General features: G+C 37.0%; 1 protein-coding gene across 4 annotated transcripts in view; it reads left to right on the top strand.

Moving 5' to 3' along the window:
• The window catches only part of SETBP1 (SET binding protein 1), a 514,417-nt gene that overhangs the window by 271,232 nt on the left and 230,904 nt on the right, over positions 1 to 12,281 (top strand). For all 4 annotated transcript variants that reach the window (XM_069075445.1, XM_069075438.1, XM_069075454.1 and 1 more), the window contains one exon: positions 1,467 to 1,577. In XM_069075445.1, coding sequence (XP_068931546.1) covers positions 1,467 to 1,577 — 111 coding nt within the window. The remainder of the gene's footprint in view (positions 1 to 1,466; positions 1,578 to 12,281) is intronic.

Genomic DNA, 12,281 nt, shown 5'->3' with positions numbered 1-12,281 from the left:
TGTACTTTTCCCAAATTCAGTCTTGTATCATGATTTCAGTCAGCAGTAATAGATCAGTTAAGAGCAGTGGTTAAGATCCTAATAGGTATGGATCCCACTACAATCTTTAAGGAGAGATATTAGATGTTATTTTACAACAGTAAGGTCCCTGCCTTGAGAGAGCTTACATTCAAATGAGGGAAACAGAACAAAGCAAGGAAAAGATGGTGGTGAGGTGTATCTGAGAAAAGGATACATAGGCAAGAGTAACCTAATGTTGTCAAGGAGCATAAATGCCTGTAAAGTTTTTGCTTATGTGTTTCTGAGGAGGTTATATGAGGGTCTGGTAGGGTAGAAGATGTGAGGTGAGGAGGGATGCATGGGTAAAAAAATTTCTGAACCCCTTTGTCAGGCTTACTAAGAATAAATACCACTGGGGAGAAGTTACAGGAAGATGAATTTCATTAGATCATGAAAAATCATCTTCAGAGATGTCCAGAATGGGAATGAGGTCCTGTCATAAGTACTGAGCTCCCCAACATTGGAAGTGCTTGAGGAGAGGCTAGATGACCACCTATCTTGAATGCTTTAGACATTTGTGGGATGAGATGAAAGGTTAGACTGGGTGACCTGTAATGTACCTTCAAGTCCTAAGATTCTTTGAATTGGTGATTGAAATCTATATGCCAAGTAAATTTCTACCTATGAGAAAAGTGTGATCTATCCTAAGTCATCATGAAGTCTGAGGGGAAGGTCTGAATTCCACAGGTTGGATCTCCCAGTCCTGTGCCCAGAGACTTTATCAATAGTTGCCTCTTGCTCAGTTTAGATGAATGGAGGTCATGGCCTAAATGAAAGTAAAATCCCTGTGCAATCCTAAAATATCTAAAATCTTGGATACAGAGAGTGATGGTTTCTCAACTTTTCACAGCTGATGTTACATGTAGAATATGCTAATGAAGACAGAGGTTTCAAATGGCAAACTTCTATAAGAAGAAAGCATTACATTTCCTTAAAATAAACCTCAAGGAATGAATGATAGAGAGGATCCTTATGAATGTAAAACAGCTTCAACACCTAAGTAAATATTGATCATAGAATACTGGGAAAAAAATATAGAGCTCTATACTAAAGATATACAGAACTGAATTTGTTGGATTTAAGGAGTTGGCAGCATGAATTTTATTCCCTGCTTAGCCTCAAGTTGTAACCCTGGGTAAGTCACTTTAACCCTTTGGATGTCAGTTTCCTTATTTTTAAAATGAAGGGTTGGTACCAAATGATCTCTAAAGCCCTTTACCTCTTTGTGTGCATTAATGTCATGGCTAATCCCAAGGGCCATGAATATATCAGAATGGGAAAGCAAGGCTGTAGATTTTGCCAACTGGGTAAAGTATGTGTGTTTTTAAAAGTTGGGTGGCACATTGTTACCAAATATTTGTAATTTTAGACTTCAGAACCTAATCATGTTGTACCTCATGTTTAAGGTCAAAGACAAGCTCAGTATGGTTGAGCCAGAAGGAATTGGCCGAGCTCCATGTATTGGGTCAAGAATTGGGTGTCCTCAGAGAAAATGTCCATCCTGCAAGAAGAGTTCGGTAGGTTGCTTTATAAAAATTGTCCTGTCATTTTGATTCCTTGCAGAACTCTAATTTTATCCTTTTATTTGATTCCTTCTACTTGATTTTAAACTCCATGAAGGTGGTTATAGATCTTAATTCATTTTTATGTTTTCCCCAACACCTCATGGAATACATTGTCTATATAGTAGGCCTTTTATTCATATTTGTTAAGTTTACTGAGAGTCCAGGAAGACCCGCTGCTGTGTACATCATTACCTCTTGATGCACAGAGAAGTGTATTCTTATTGTCTCCAATGAATTATGGATTCATATCACTGTGCCATCTACCAGTTTATCTCTATTTATCTTTTATCCTTAAGGAAAAGAATCAGTGCTTCCACCAAATGCCAAATTCACAGTCTTGGGTCAGTGTACTTTCCCCAAGAAATTATATCCTATGTGTAGAGTGGCTAGCAAATATCATGTTTAAGCACTGAGTAGGCATAGGTCAGTTATTCTGGGACTATGTATGTTATGTGTCCAATGTATCACCTCCGATGATGGATATCTCAAATTATTAGCAACATGAACCTTGACAAGTTTTTCTTTTCTGTTTGTTTTCTTTTCTTTGATAGACAAGATCAGGGTCCCTTTTCCAGCTCACCACTATAACACACACCAGGTTAGAACTGGTTATTTCACATGGTTAGAATGCATTATTAAGATGGTCAGTATCATGTGTTCTATCCCCCAGGATGCATGTTAGGTATACTCTGTCCCATAGCCACAGGTGGTTCATCAAATCTGAAATGTAAAACCACTTTGTGGGTACATTCTGAAATTTTGTTTCAGTTGAGTGGTCAGAAGTCTTTTATATAAGACTCTTAGAACTAATTTTTCTAAGCTGGAACTGTTTCCATTATGATTTAACTGAAGACTTGCCTTCTAGAAAACCATATAAATTCATTCTGTTGAATCTACACCAAAAAGAATAGGTTTCTTCCTACTTGGAACAAACTTAGTTCTATAGCAGATAAGAAAGCTTTTTGTCTTTTTAAAAATTGTAACAATCAGTTTATTTTCCCAGACTTAGCTTATCTACTCAAGTCCTAATGTCCTATTATTTTAATTCATTTTTAGTAGGAAAGGGGTGGGGAGGAAAGGAAAGAAAGGAGGACTTCTGTGAGTGGTGACTGTCATTGACATGACCACTGAAGATTAATAATGTTGATGGCACTGACAGTTTCTCCAGTGGCTCAGAGCATGGTTACTGAGAGAAAACCAGAGAAGCCCAAGGAAAAGGGGCTAAGAAAGACAGCCAGGGAGAATTGACAGCTAACCCCTTCAAGGGTGTCAAATCAGCTGATGATATTAGTTTGAAGTCATTCTTGTTTAAAGTCAGATGGACATCTTGATTTATCAGCCTTTCTGAACTCAGTTAGCAAGACATGGTGTGGGGTCTATTCCTTTTCTTTGACACTCCCTGAGAATCTGCAGTTTCTATATAGGCTATAATTGACATTTTTACCATTTATAACCCTTAATTCCTCAATTCGAAAGGAAGCCTGGGAGGAGAGTTACTTTATTTTGCTTCCTGACATTGATTTTGTCCACCTCCATCCCTCCTTCTAAACCTTTGCATTGATCCTAAAAATTGGGCCTCTTTCCTAACCAACTGCATTGGCCTTCTCCCTGAGCATAACAGCCTTCATTTTTCCTTCAGTTCTTGAAAACAGAATAATATCTTTGATGTGTTTAGGGTCTGTTTTTGTCTGAATTTAGCTCCAATGACATCAAACAGGCCACCACAATTTTAAGAAAGTTAAAATTTCCTGCCAAACTATTTGGGAAAGAATCTGATGAGGGGGTTGAGTGATCTTTATAAAGTCCATTCCAATTCTAAAATTCTATGATCTGTATTCTATGATCTAATCCTGAATTTATTGCCTTTTTTTAAGCCTCAAGGCCCAAGCAAGCAAAACAAAAAGACAAACTATTTAACCTCACAGCTATGAATTTGTGAATTTGCAGTTAGAAATACAGAAAACACTCTCTGTTATTATTAATTCTGAAAAGTTGAGCTCTGATTATTTGAGAAAATCCATCTGTATTATAACTTATATCAGCTCCAGTTATTCAGGCAGACTTCAAGGGTAGCAGCCCCATCAACAGTGCAAGGCAGATGGCAATAATACCTTGATCTTTGGAGAGCCTCCCCGGTATAAACTTAGCCTTTTTTTCCCCCTAGAAGACACTGAAATTGTAGAACTGCATTTGCAAGATTCCAACGTACTACTAGCAGAAACTTTCCTAACTGATCTATTGAGGCTAGACCTTTGATGTACAATTAAGACAAAAGAGATGTGCTGTGGGGGGCTTGGGGGGAGGAAAGGGTTTGAGTGTGTGTGTGTGTGTGTGTGTGTGTGTGTAACAGGAAACAAAAAGCACTAGTGAAATTGATCTATGACAATTTATTGGAAATTAGAGATTGAACATACACACATACTATATACTCCTCAGCTCTTAAAATTTTGCTTGGTAGAATCCCATCTAAGAATGGGATTCTACTTCCTTGAATAAGAGCCCTTTTTATTTAAGAGTGGTTTCCTAAAATTGATAGAGGATTTTTTTTTTTCATTTTCTCTTATCATACTAGCAAATCTTTATTTGAGAAATAAGAGGGAGATACGGGCAAAATAGATTCCATTCTTGATGCCATTTCTGATGACATCATACTTATCCACATGCCCTTCAATTCAGAGAGCTTTCCTGTTTCCTTATGCTTCCATAAGAACAGTGTTGAAGAATGATATCCAATGCCCTGGGAAGGCTGTAACATTTCTTTCCTTGGGAGCAATAGGTTCTTCAGAGCTTGAAGATGAAGCATTTAAATAAGGCCTTGGTAAATCTGTCAGTTCATTAGAATGGTTATTTGTTTCTCATTTTTATTTCAAGGAATCCCATGAGCATCCTTTGTTTGTAACTAGAGAAAGTTATAGCAGAAAGTAACCATTTCAAGGCTATGCATTACCTGACTTCCCCTACATATCTATAGTGCTGTATAGTTACAAATCTCATTCACACATATGGCCTCATTTGATCCCTGTGAGGTAGTCAGAGAAGGTGGAAGTATTCCCAATTTGCAGATGAGGAAACCAAAACTCAGAAAGGAGAAGTGAACTTCCCCAAGAAAGTAATAAAATGGAAATTAAAACTCCTCACTGCTGATCTGCTGTTCTTTCCACTTGTACCACACTGAGATACATGTTAAAGATATAGAGATACTTCAGAAGTACTTGCTTTAAGGCCAACTGATAATCATCTGAAATATTACCAGATCACAGATAATGTACGTATTTGGTGGAATGAAGAAGAAAAGTGGACTGAGGAAAGACATCTTCTAATCTGTGCTTTAATAAATTAAACCTTAGGATAAAAGGGTATATGCCACAATTGTTTTCTTTTTGTGGAATAGTGGAATAACTTGTATGATTACAAATAAAAATGGTGCAAGAAATGACTTAGATTTTAAAATAAAAACCAAAGTGAAAGGCTTAAAAAAAAGTATTTGTAGATATATTTCTGCTGATAAAATATACAAACTAGTAGTAGCCCTTCCTACCTTCTTTGAGTTCTAAGTAATCAATTTCATGGGGACATTTGATGGGGAGAGAGGGACAGAACAAGTTTGTTAAACACCTACCATTTACTAAGCACTATGTAAATATTTTACAAGCGTTATCTCATTTGATCCAAATTTGGGTCAAACTTTGGCAAAACAAATAAGATCTGATCCATTGATAATTATTGAATGCCTACTAGTTGTAAAGTACTTTGTGTGGCATGGTGGTATGTATAAAGATTTATAAGACCCTATCCCTCTCTTAAAGAGTTTATAGTGAAGCTGGATTTTAATACAGGAGAAATTAAATAACAATACATAGTAAGGAGAATAAAGAATAAATATAGAAAGGATTTTTTTACAATTTCCAAAAGGACTAGACTTGGAGTTGGAAGACCTGGGTTTAAACCACCACCTTTTTACTGACTATGTCCTTTCACTGATCTGATCCTAAGTTTTCTCATCTTTTAAACAGAGCCTACAGTCCAACCTCCCTAAGACCATTGTTGTAAGGATCAAAGGAGATAATGATTGTGAAAAGTACTTTGTGACTATAAAATTTTATACAGATATAAGGGAGTAGAGGTAGTGATTCATTGTTGCTTGAGTTGGATGGACTATAATTGTTACAGTCCAAAGGATGGAGGAAACATTGTAGTGATTAAAAGTCATTAAAAATGACTTTGCAGAAGAGTCTGAAAATTGAGTTTTATGTTGAAAGGTGTTCACTATTGTGACAGAGAGAGCATTCTAGTCTGTAGACTGGTGTAAAGACACACAGAGGCTAGAATGTTCAAGACATTTGGGGACAATGTAAATCATATTACAGCTAGAGCCATCTGAGGAGATCTGGTCAAACCAGAATGGTAAAGTCCCAGGTCTAGAGTTAGAGTGACTTGAGTTTGATGAACACTTCTGACACAAGTACCTTTTTAACTTTGGGCAAGTGACTTGATCTCCCAAGCCTTGGCTGTAAAATAAGGAATTGGTTGAGTGGATATCTGAAGTCTCTTCCTAGTTATAGATTGGAGATATTGTCAACCCCTTGATCGACACATTTGGAAACTGACACCCAGGAAATGGCATGGCGTGACTTACCCAACTTTGTTTGACCTTGGGAAAGTCATTAATCCCCTTGGTTATCAAATTTAGCCACAAAATGTGGTTGGAATAGATAGTCTCTGAGGACCCTTCCAACCCTAGATCTGTGATCCTGTGAGTCTGTAATCCTCCTCTCCCTTCCTGTGCATCATTGTCAAAGTGGCATACAGGGTGAGTTCTATTATCATGAAACGTATGATATATCAAGGAGTTGTATAATGGGGTTTTCTAATGTCATCTGAAGCAAATGTTTTTTGGAAAGACTAAATTAAGGTTGTTCAGAGGCAGACAGAGCAGAGTGAGTTGGAAGGTGACTAGGTGATTAGCTCAGGCAGAAAAAAAAATCTGATTTGTTACTGAGGAAAAAAGAAAGAATGGGATTTGAATTTTTTTTTATTCTTTTCTTTTTGGTCTTTATTAATTTGTTTACTTTCAGTTTACAAGATTCATTACCACAATTCCTTGAGTTTTCGCATTTTCTCTCCCTGCCCCCTCCCACCCTCTCTCCCCCATGGCGGCATACAATCAAGTATAGTATCTGCAAATACTTTCACATTAGGCATTAGTCAGGTTATAAAGAAGGATTGTATCAGATGGAATGAAGAATGGGAAAGAGGAAACAAAACCAAACAAGAAAACGAAAAAGGGCAGGTAGTTTGCTTCAGTCTGGGTTCAATCTCAGTTCTTTCTCTGGATATAAACATCTCTCTCCATCATGAGTCTTTTGGGGTTGACTTATGACTGTGGATTGCTGAGAAGAGTCCAGTTTATCAAAGTTGTCATCACAGATACGTTGTGTCTGTAATTGTGTACAAATTCCTCCTGGCTCTACTCTTCTCACTCAGCATCAGTTCGTATAAGCCTCTCCATGTAAATATGAAGTCCATCTGCTCCTCATTTCTTATTGCCCAATAGTATTGGGCATATACCACATATGCCTATATGCATATACCACAACTTGTTCAGCCATTCCCCAATTGATGGGCACCCCCTTAATTTCCAATTCTTTGCGACCACAAAAAGAGCTGCTATAAATATTTTTGTACATATGGGTCTTTTTCCCGCTTCTATGATCTCTTTGGGATACCACCCTAGAAGTGGTATTGCTGGGTCAAAGGGTATGAAATTATTTATAGCCCTTTGGGCATAATTCCAGATTGCTTTTCAGAATGGTTGGATCAGTTCACAACTCCACCAGCAATGCATTAGTGTTCCAATTTGTCCACATCCTCTCCAGCATTTGTCATTTTCCTGTTTTGTCATCTCAGCCACTCTGACTGGTGAGATGTGTTACCTCAGAGTTGTTTTGATTTGCATTTCTCTAATAAATAGTGATTTAGAGCATTTTTTTCATATGCTTATAAATATCTTAAATTTCTTCCTCTGTAAAATGCCTGTTCATATCCTTTGACCATTTATCAATTGAGGAATGACTTGTATTCTTATAGATTTGACTCAATTCTCTGTATATTTTAGAAATGAGTCCTTTATCAGTGTCATAGGTTGTAAAGATTCTTTCCCAATTTTCCACTTCCCTCCTAGGAATTTGAATGATTTTAATTGACTTTGGACAGAAATCAGATCCATAAACTATTGCTCAGTTCAATGATTTACTTCTTTGACCCATCTAGACATATTCAAAGCATGCTTTTGTTTCCTGATTACCCAGTGATCAGCTTGAACAGGGTTGTGTTTTTTTCATCTTTAAGTCACATCTCATTTCATAATCATGTTATGACTTTAGGTTTTGGGGATAGAAACTAAAAAGATGATTTTTTTTTCAATACTTGAAAGTTGTTGGAGCTTTTCATCCTCTCACCCCCACCAAAATAGTTGAAATGGCATAGTATATAGGACTCAGAACTTCTATTTTGGAATGACCTGGGTTTGTTTAAAGCTTTCCTCAGAAACTTCTTAGCTTTATGACCTTTAGCAAGTCACCTAGCCTTTCTGAGTCTCAGTTTCCTCATGTGTAAAAAGTGGGAGTTGAATTGAATGGCCTCTAAGGTCCCTTCCAATTATATATTCATGATCCTATTGTAGGGGCATTTGTCAAAATTCACCTCAGATGTTAAAAACTGAGGTTTAATGTTTAGTTGAGAAAGGGCCCCGAATGCTCTGCAGTAAGGAGAAACATCTGAAAATAAGCCCAAATGTCTCATGAAATGAATCCCAGATAATCCTTTTACATTCAAACATTTTGACAGTTTTTAGGAGTTCAAGATTGAGTGTGTATTTTATACAGAAACTGAATTATCTCCAAATTGCTCATTTGCCATTTAAAGGGCTAAAAGAAAAGGGGAAAAAAAATAACAGCAAGAACAAAAAATAAAACCTCAAAGGCTATCCATGGTAGATAAGAGTATGTGGGTCCAGCCAGAACTACTTTTTACTGCCTGATTTGTGATGGTGGCTCCATCACTGGAAAGAGGGAATTTAGGAGATGGGCTAAGTTTTGGAGGGAAAATGAAGAGTTTAATTTGGAACATGTTGAATTTGAAGTCTTTGTATTACATTTAGATAGAGATATTTACTAGGTAGTTGGAAAAACGGAATTGTAGTTAAGGGGAGAGATCGCAGTTTTATATTATGTGAAAGCCATCTGTATGAAAGTAATATAATTGAATCCATAGGATGAGCTTGCCAATGGACAGAGACACTGTCAAATGGTTCAGTGGATATGGTCTAATGAATAGGAATAATGCTATAGAAAATACATTGCCATTTGCTTTCCAGCTGAAGCCAAAGACCACTGAGTTCTTCTACCTGACTTGTGACTGAAACATACTATCCATGTTGATTCTTGCTATTAGAATATGAGTACCTTGAGTCCAGGGATTGCCTCCTTTTGTAATCCCAGTGATATGCTTATAGTTAAGTCCTTAATAAATGAGCTTTCATTTACAAATATCTAAATCTTGTTCCTGCCTAACTGCTCTGGTTAAGCATGAAGGAGGGAATTGTAAGCATTAAAATGAGAAGTGAAACACCTTAGGTAAAATATTTATTCATGTATTTCTAGTCAGAGGGGCAGTAAACAAGTCAGAGTTGAAATACAACAGCAGTTTTATGGGGATGAGAGTTTATACTTTTCAAAATGCTTTCATAGATGTGGTCTTAAAGCCTCAGAGCTGACAAGAGTTTCTGGGGTCATCTAGTTTAATCTCCCATCCCACATAGGAATGCCCACTGTCCCAGGAAAGACACATGGTAATACAGCCTCTACTTTGAAACAGTGAGAATTCAATAATTTTCCAGGAAGGCCACTGTATTTTTCAATAATTTTAATGATTAGGGGGCGGCTATGTGGTGCAGTGAATAGAGCACCAGCCCTGGCGTCAGGAGGACCTGAGTTCAAATGTGATCTCAGACACTTAACATGCTAGCCATGTGACTTGGAGCAAGTCACTTAACCCCAATTGCCCTCCAAAAAAAGCAAAAACAAAAAAAAATTAATTTTAATGATTAGAAAGTACTTCCTTATATTAATCCAAAAACCTGCTTCCCTTTAGCTACCACTCCCTTGTCCATTCCGGTCCCTAGTTCTACTCCCTGGAGTTGCACAAAGTAAGTCTGTCTTTTTCTGAATGATAGCCCTCTAAATATTGAATGATAGATAGCTAGATTCCCTTCCCCCCGCCCGCCCCCCCCCCCAAAACGGACAAACTAAGCCTTCTCTTAGTCAGCCTACACCATCACAGTAAAATCTACCACTCCTCACATGACATGTTTTCTGTCATCTGAATTTTCTCTAGTTTGGCAGTTTCCTACTCCAATATGGTATTCAGGCCTAAATACCATATTCTAGATATGTTCTAGTAAGGATGGATTCCAGCAGAACATTTGCCTTCTTTGATTTGGACTCTACCTTGAAACACAGGACAGTTTTGTAAATAAGATTTCATTCCTTCTTCAGCAATCACTGTTTCATGGTTGATGCTGAGTCAACAAAAATCCCCTAGGTATTTTTCATATGAACTAATATGAATTTACATTTATGAACTTATATATTTTTCCTGTTAATTTGATTTTATTTTTTGCTTTGGGCCCACTTTTCTAGCCTTCTGACATAGTTTTTAATCCTGCTATGTCATCTAGCTTTCACCATCCTTCCAGCTTCATGCATGATGATTTCATGCTAAAAATGCTGAAAGAGGAATCAAAATACCTGGGTCAGAATTCTACCATCAGCCAGCCATTGTTACCTCTCTGAGCTTCAGTTTCCTCATCTATAAAATGGGGCTGATATTTGCCTTATTTACCTCATGGGATAGTTGTGAGGTTCTACTTCAGAACTTGTTTCCTCATCTGTAAAATGGGAATATTTGCATTATCTACATCATGGGATATTTGTAAAGCTCAAGATCTGCAAAGTGCTTTGGATAATGCTACATAAATGAGAGTGGTTGCATCAGCTGTACTTTTGTTAAGCCTGACTTGTGATTTGTTTGAAGCCAGTCATACAAATATTGAGAAGGATAGAATTCTCTCTGTGTCTCTGTTGTTGTCTGCCACTAGAGACCTTTAGGTTGACATCAATTTATTAATAAGCAGTCTTTGGGTATAGTGGTCTAATGACCCAACCCATACTGTCATTCTGTTTATATTTACCTTGTCCACAAGAATATTATGGAAGATCTTTCTTTTGGTCCCTATACTTGGCCTTTTAGGGACCTTCAGTAACATAGGGGAGATAAAGAATATACTCCTAAAATGAGATCTCATTTAAAGAAGATAGAAAAGAGGTTGAAAGAGAGTCATATTTGTGAGTATATACAAAAAAAATAGCATTATTTATGGTTCCACTTAGGATTTATGTGAGATTTGAAGAGATAGGGGAAGGAAATGTGACCTATAGTTTAAATCAACATGCTATTATTATCTCCATTTTCTGGATAAGTAAGGAATCATGAGAGTGAAAGTGACTTATGTAGGGTCACAAAGATACTTCAAGATATAATCCAAACTAGAACCCAGAACTTCTGACTTTTAAACTGCTTTCTACTGTGCCATGCTTTCTTCCTAATAGAAGTAGTCACAATGACTCTCAAGCCTCAAGAATGAACATATGCCTTCCCCAAATTCCTGTATTTTTATCTGTAAGTAGACTATTTCAGTTAGACAATTACTATTGGGAGCACCTAGAACTTTAAGGACCTTGATTTTGATCTATTGCCCATGGAGATACCAGACAACAAAGTTTGGAGCAAATGGCCTAGGGAATGAAATTAAGTAATGGAATTAAAATTAAGAACTTTCTTCAAATGTGGTAACACTTTCATCTAGGGTCTTTTATAATTTCAAATAATACCAGTCTAGCCAACTCTTTAAATACCTGTGTCAGATAGGGAACCCTGGCATTCAATTTGCCTTTTTTTCCCCTGAGAGGTTGGCAAAATAATTCCCTACTGTTGGCCACAGTTCCATGTGGGAACGATGATGTGACTCTGTTTGCTAGATTTCCTTTGGCTTTTAAAGACTCTCTCTGGGGAGAACTGCTCATTACCCTGGCCTTAACCAAGAATTGAAACTGAGAAATGAGTAGGCTTAGATTTCTAGTGACCTTATTTAGATTTAAGAATCACAGCCTCTCCATACTGGAGGGAATGTTTGAGGCCATGTAGTCCTGACCATGTGTGAATAAGATTCCTTTCTATATTATTGTAATTGTTGTCATCATCATCACCACCATCATCTTCATCATCATTAACATTTCTGTTCCTCATTATTTGCCAGGAACTGTGCTAAGTACTTTACTATTATTCTGCTTGTTTGACCATACGTCATACTCAATAAGCAGCTGTCCATCCTCTCTTGAAGGTCGGTACTTATCAGAAGCTCTAATATTAGAGAATACTTTTTTTCTAATCCTATGTTTAACAAAATTACTAAATATGAACCCAGATGGACTATCATGAAGTTTAATTTGTGTTTACCAAAACCATATCTCAATCCTAAGTTAAAAATGACCTTTAAAGGAAAAAAAAAGCATGCAAGACTGCATTGGTAGAGAGAGT

The sequence above is a fragment of the Petaurus breviceps genome, unplaced genomic scaffold (assembly GCF_028583685.1).
Source record: "Petaurus breviceps papuanus isolate PSGF00001 unplaced genomic scaffold, PetGlider_PUasm1.0 151, whole genome shotgun sequence".
Lineage (NCBI taxonomy): Eukaryota > Metazoa > Chordata > Mammalia > Diprotodontia > Petauridae > Petaurus > Petaurus breviceps.
Note: the sequence above shows the minus strand (reverse complement) of the source record. Positions and strands in the feature narration are given on the sequence as shown.